The 6,000-nt window shown below is 35.1% G+C and overlaps 1 protein-coding gene across 1 annotated transcript in view; it reads right to left on the bottom strand.

Annotated features, from left to right (window-relative positions):
* Positions 1-2,863: 2,863 nt before the first annotated feature.
* The window catches only part of LTN1 (listerin E3 ubiquitin protein ligase 1), a 55,281-nt gene continuing 52,144 nt past the window's right edge, over positions 2,864-6,000 (bottom strand). Inside the window, exon 30 of the mRNA XM_043892791.1 lies at positions 2,864-5,244. Coding sequence (XP_043748726.1) covers positions 5,182-5,244 — 63 coding nt within the window. The 3' untranslated portion in view covers positions 2,864-5,181. The remainder of the gene's footprint in view (positions 5,245-6,000) is intronic.

The raw sequence follows: 6,000 nt of genomic DNA, 5'->3' as shown, positions 1-6,000 counted from the left end.
TTGAGCAAATATACAGGCCAGGGATGGGGCTAAACATTCTACAATGCCCAGGACAGTCCCCAAAACAAAGAATTTTGCAGCCCAAAATGCTAACAGTAGTGAGGCTGAGAATTTCTGCTCTAGTGGTTTTTCAAGAGCATGACAAAAATAAAAAATTTGTTGCCTCCTATAGCCCTTTGAGCTACCAGCTTACTTTCTTTTCTCTTGCACCAAGAAACTGCAGCCTAGATTAATTAGTTGAAGTATCTTCCTAATTTGTACTTAGGTCACTTTTAAATTTGATTGTATCAACCACAGCTTAACATCATAATGCTGAAAGACTGAAAGCTTACCCTCTAAGATCAGGAACGAAAGAAAGATTATCTGTTCTCACCACTGCTATTCAATACTGGAATTTCTAGTCAGATGTCTAATAAAATGCATCCAGACTGGAAAAGAAATAAAACTATCACTATTGCCAATGGTAAGACGTTATATATAGAAAATTCTAAGTTGTACACACACCACACACACACACACAATTAGAACTAGTAAACAAGTTCAGCAAGGTTGCAGGGTACAAGATCAATGTGCAAAAGTAAATCTGATACTATATGATGTATATCTTCACTTTCTCCTTCTCATTTTACTATCAACTATACACTAGAAATGTATGCCCTCTCATATCAAGAAACTCTCTTAACTTTAGCTGATGAAATAAATTGCCATGGTTATAGGTACACAGTTAAAGAAATCCACGCTCAGAATAGACGTGTTGAACACGCCACTCCTAAGTTCGTATAGACTGTTAATGGGTCTTAAAGAATGAAAAGGAATAATACTCTCCGGCTATACAATAACCACATCAGAGTTTTTTTAGTATCCAATACTTAACTAGGTAGACTCCAGCGGTCAAACTTACGGTCTTCTATAGGGTACATAATATTCCTAAAGACAAAAGAGTAAGTTGATATACTGCAGCCAGTATTTTTGAGATAACACATCAATTTGGAATGTCATGGAAACTGAGGTTTCTTAACCTCCTCAGGTACCTCCATAAAATCTGGACAACAAATATACAAACTAGTTATGCCTTCATGCACCCAAATAAGTTGCTCTCCTTAAAAAGAAAATCACAGTTAAAAAAAAAAAGACATTGTCAAAACTATTGGAACTAGCTGACCGTCATGCTAAATCCTCTGCTTGGCCCAAAAGTCCTTTTGCAGAAACTTGTATAAAACAGGTATAAATCCACTCCAGTATTCTTGTCTGGGAAATCCCATGGACAGGAGAGCCTGACGGGCTACAGTCCATGGGGCTGCAAAGAGTCAGACACGATTAAGCGACTAAAACTTTCTTCTTTCTTCTTATAAAACAGAAAGAAAAATTCATGGAGAGGCTCAAGGATTTCATTCATAAACACACAAAATTTTTGCCTCTAATTTTAAAAACCATAGAAACAGAATAATTGGACTGTAAAACCTCACCAGTTAAAGCCGAGGGTGGACACCTACCAGATTCTTCCATAAGACGCCTCAGCATCCTAAGGGCAAACTGGCCACGAGAGAACGCAGCAGGGGAAGGGGAGTTAAGAGAGTCCTTGGACAGCAGAGGACATGTCTATCTCAGAAAAGTCTCAGAGAAGAACAAGACTAGAAGACTGCTTGCCTACTCTGCAAGATTAATTGTAAAGCTATTTTTTAAAGAAAAAAATATATATACGTAGAATTAACACAGATAAATAGACCACTGGAATAGAATACAGAGACGGGAAACCAATATACATACAAGATTTGGTAATAAAAGTGAGGAGGCACTGTGAAGTCAATGGGTGATGGACAATTTAGAAAATAATATTATGAAAACCAGCTACCCATATGGGGTAGGATTTCTACCTAACAGTCACAACATTCATTGCATTTCAGGTAAATTAGGTATATGGTGAAATTTGTAACTTTTAGAACAAAATATGTAATATATACATATATATTTTTAAACCTCAGGGAAGGAACAAGTTTTTAAAAACTAACACAGAAAAGCCTCAGTCATAAAGGAAAAGAATGATCAATTGGACTAAATTTAACTGAAAAATTCTGTATAATTACAGACAGCCAAAGACCGTGTTAATGTCAAGCCACCTGCCAGAAGAATCCCTGTAAAAGATAAAACATTAGGATCAATAACATGTGTGATCTGCAAGGAAAACAGGCATATAGATGATATATTCACCAAAAAAGGACCAATAAATATATGGAATAAAGCTAAGATTCATGGTAGCCAGGGAAATACAAATGAAAACAAAGAGGTGCTATCTCACAGCTCTGACTGGAACACTTCAAAAGTGAGAAGACTAAGTGTTTTGGTGATGACCTAGGAAAACCAGAATCCTCTTGCACCGCCATTGAGAGCACAAACTTACACACCACGGTGGAGAGCAATCTGTCAACACGTAGGAGTCAGACACAACTTAGACACTAAACAGCAAAGTCACAGAGCACACATCTAAAATCAGAATATCTATTACCTGAAATTCCATTTTGGGGGCGTGTGTTCAGAATACCTAGCATGTTTCATTTGCGTAAGAAAATATTATCAAGAACGTACACTGGCAGCGCTGTTCAAAATGGCAAAAAGTAACAACTGAAATGACCATTAGTGAGGGAAATGACAAGCAAACTGATACAATGATACAAAACAGCAGTAATGTTGAATGAAAAGGGAAACTACAAAGGAACACATATGATAGGATATCACAAAATTCTGAAAAACTGCTGTATTATTTATGGACACAAACATGTGGTAAAATATGAAATCTTAAGCAGGAAGGAGTCATTCCAACTTCAGGAGGGTGGGTGAGCTTCAATGAGGGAAGGAGGAGATGGTCTCAGGGAAGAGTACAAAAGAGTAACATTTTATTTCTTTAAAAATCAGAAGCAAATATGGCAAAATAGTTTATGAAGAGTACAAGGGCATTTATATTATTATTACTGTTATGTATATTTGAAATATTTTGCAATTAAAAAGAATTTTAATGGGCACATATAGTATAACAATCAAATAATTATTCACACCACACAAACTCAAGTAATGACATTGCTTTAAGCCACAGAAACTTATATACATACATTACAGCATGTGATAAGAGTTAAAAATAAATTCTAAAATTTGCAATTTACATCAGGGCTTTAAATTAACAATTTTGCTAATGGGCTCTGAATCTCATGCAATTTTAAAACGTCCTTATGCTAGAATTTTAAGGGATGCTCTCGAGTTGTCAAAGCTATATAAACAAAATTTTAATATGTGATATTCTGAATTTCAGTTTTATTTTGGAAAGCTTCTTCTTTAGTGTATAAACAATAACAAGCTTTACATTTGTATTTACAAGTCTCAAAGAAATGTGCCAAGAGTCCTAAGTATGAGGAGTAGGTATCTCACTTAATTATAGTGTTTCACCCGAGAACCTGATGCCCTGAAGAATAATGTGGGAAAATGCTCCATCATTCCCCTTTTCTTTTCTCCTTGGGGTCTGGGTCAGAAGCCAAGACGTACCAATACTGGGAAAGTTATAAACAAAGCCTTACTATAAAACAATTTTAAGGAAAAGTGTGCAATTTTCATAGAGGAGTAACACAATCTTTTGGGTTTACTATGTCAGAGAGAGACATAGAAAAAGAGAGAATATTTTAAGAAAGGAGTTAAGAAGAGGTAGTAGAATTTTGCTATCTGTACTCCTTGAGCCTAAGGCTATACGGTAATAAATACGACAGAGAAAATTTTAGGAGACAGATAAAACTGGGCAGGACACTGTATCTACAATACAACTCAAGATCTTTAACTCACACGTAATACTTCAGTCTCCACTACAATGCTCTGACCACATTCATACTACTTCAATAATAACCATTTTACCCAGTTGATAGTAAGCAGTAATTTTATTTAACACGAGTTGCTTTTTGCCAATTAAACATTTGCAACAGAGATGATTAGCTGAGTTTTCAAGTAACCCTGCTGTGAGATAGGCTAATTATTTCCCATGTGATGGAAGACTGCAATAAAATTATTCCAAGTTCCAAACTTTCACACTTTTATATTTTGGACACAGTTTTTAAGGGCAATAATGCTGTAGCAAAACACAGGTCTTCACCTACCCCATTTCAGCCTGTTACACTGAATTATACTTAGTATTAAAATGTCTAACTCGCACTTATGAAGGCTAGAAAAAATTAGCTCCCCTCAACTCTCTAATTTAGTGTAATTCTGACCAGTAAGAATAGCAAAATTTGCTTACAAAATTTAAAGCCTCCTACAGTATTTTTATATTTTTTGCTTTTTCCACCACTCTTAAGTTTCACAAATAATTCACTATTTCTTTGCTCTTGACAGAGGAACACCACTCTGCTTCATGAATAAAATAAGGTGACTTCTGTTTCTCTCAAATTCTCACCCTCCAGAGACTCACTGCAACTGAGTAATAAATTCACTGACACGTCTGCAATCCAAATTTCACTAGCACAAGGAAATTCTCTTACAGTAAAAAGGTCAGTGTTCTGAATTTAATTTTCTGAATTTTAAAACCCTTAATAAATGGAGGCACCTTAAAGTTGTTTATACTCTTTTACATAGGCTTTCAGAGCATGCTTTAAATAGCTTAAGATAAGCTATATTAATAGCTTAATGTCATTTTATCATTAAAATAATCTACAAATATCAGAATACTAATTAATTTTGTTGTTGTAACTAATAAATAAGTCTCAAAATATCTGTGGATGTAAATCAATCCTCTCAATTCATTTATCTCACTCGGACAGTTCTAAACATAGATCAACTAACTGAATGAGTTTATCAGTATAATACAGTTGTGCAATGCCTTCACCGATTCCGACTCTGTACGTTAGGGTTTTTCCATATTTATTTTTAAATGTACAAAGAGATTAAACTATTAATATAAATATTTTCCTCTCCAATATGTAATATTTTTATGTAAAAGAAAAGGTTTCCAAACATTTACAAAGCAATCTAAAGATAAGTAAACCTGATTTTAGGATCATTACATGAACCAAAATAATTTTCCAGAGAAGGCCCTATCTGAAAGTAATGCTCAGTGGCCTCCTCACATCAACACTTCAAGATGAATCCAAATCCACTGCCTTTGCTTGAATTACTTCAGGGATCAATTCCAATGAGGGGAAAACAAAAATCTCAGAAAAAGGTCTCGCGACAGAGTGGACAAGTGGATTTGTTGCTAGATGTAAACCATTTGTACTGAAAAAGAAAAGTCTAAGTGTTAAAAACTTTTCACATTGTCATTTTACATATACATCTAAAGTAACAATTTTTTTATATAAAAATTTACTTTATTAATTACACAAAATGGAAATTAAAGCAAACATCTCTTATCAAACTGGCCAAGTTGAAAAGACAATATTATCTTTTTTTAAAATAAAACAAGATGAATACAGCACTCCTTTATTGAACAGTGGTGCTCAGCTTTGCACATTCCATTTAAATAGTGCTAGGTTTTACGTAAATCATCTTCTTTTAATCCTTTCAACAACCTTTAGAAAGGTTTCATTACCTCCATTTTACAGATGAGAAAACTGAAACTCAGGTCAGCAAGCTGGTGCTCTGCTGACTAAAGTAACTAAAATGGCTGAAGTAAGAAAAGGGAGAACGCTGAAATGTCTGTTCTTTACATTCATCCCCGTATCAGCACAGCTCAGCGCTCCTTCCAAATGCGTGCGGCTCTCTGCACTCAGGCTCACGCTCACAAACACGGGGTGTATAAAGAAACCAGCTGTGATGAAACTGAACACGGTGAGACTTTCTTTACGATGCTTAAAAAGAGCAAAAGAGCTCTGATGCCAGATGGCTCTCAGTTCCAATTTGTTCCGTCTCCCTTACAGTATACATCTTACAAAACCATCCGTCTTTTAAGTGCCAGGAGCTATTTTAGAAACTTCCATTTGTTAAAGTGCTTTGATGCCACCAGTCTCAGTAAATTACTAATTTTCTTTTACA

The sequence above is a fragment of the Cervus elaphus genome, chromosome 31, assembly GCF_910594005.1.
Source record: "Cervus elaphus chromosome 31, mCerEla1.1, whole genome shotgun sequence".
NCBI lineage: Eukaryota > Metazoa > Chordata > Mammalia > Artiodactyla > Cervidae > Cervus > Cervus elaphus.
This window is presented reverse-complemented; position numbering and strand designations above follow the sequence as displayed.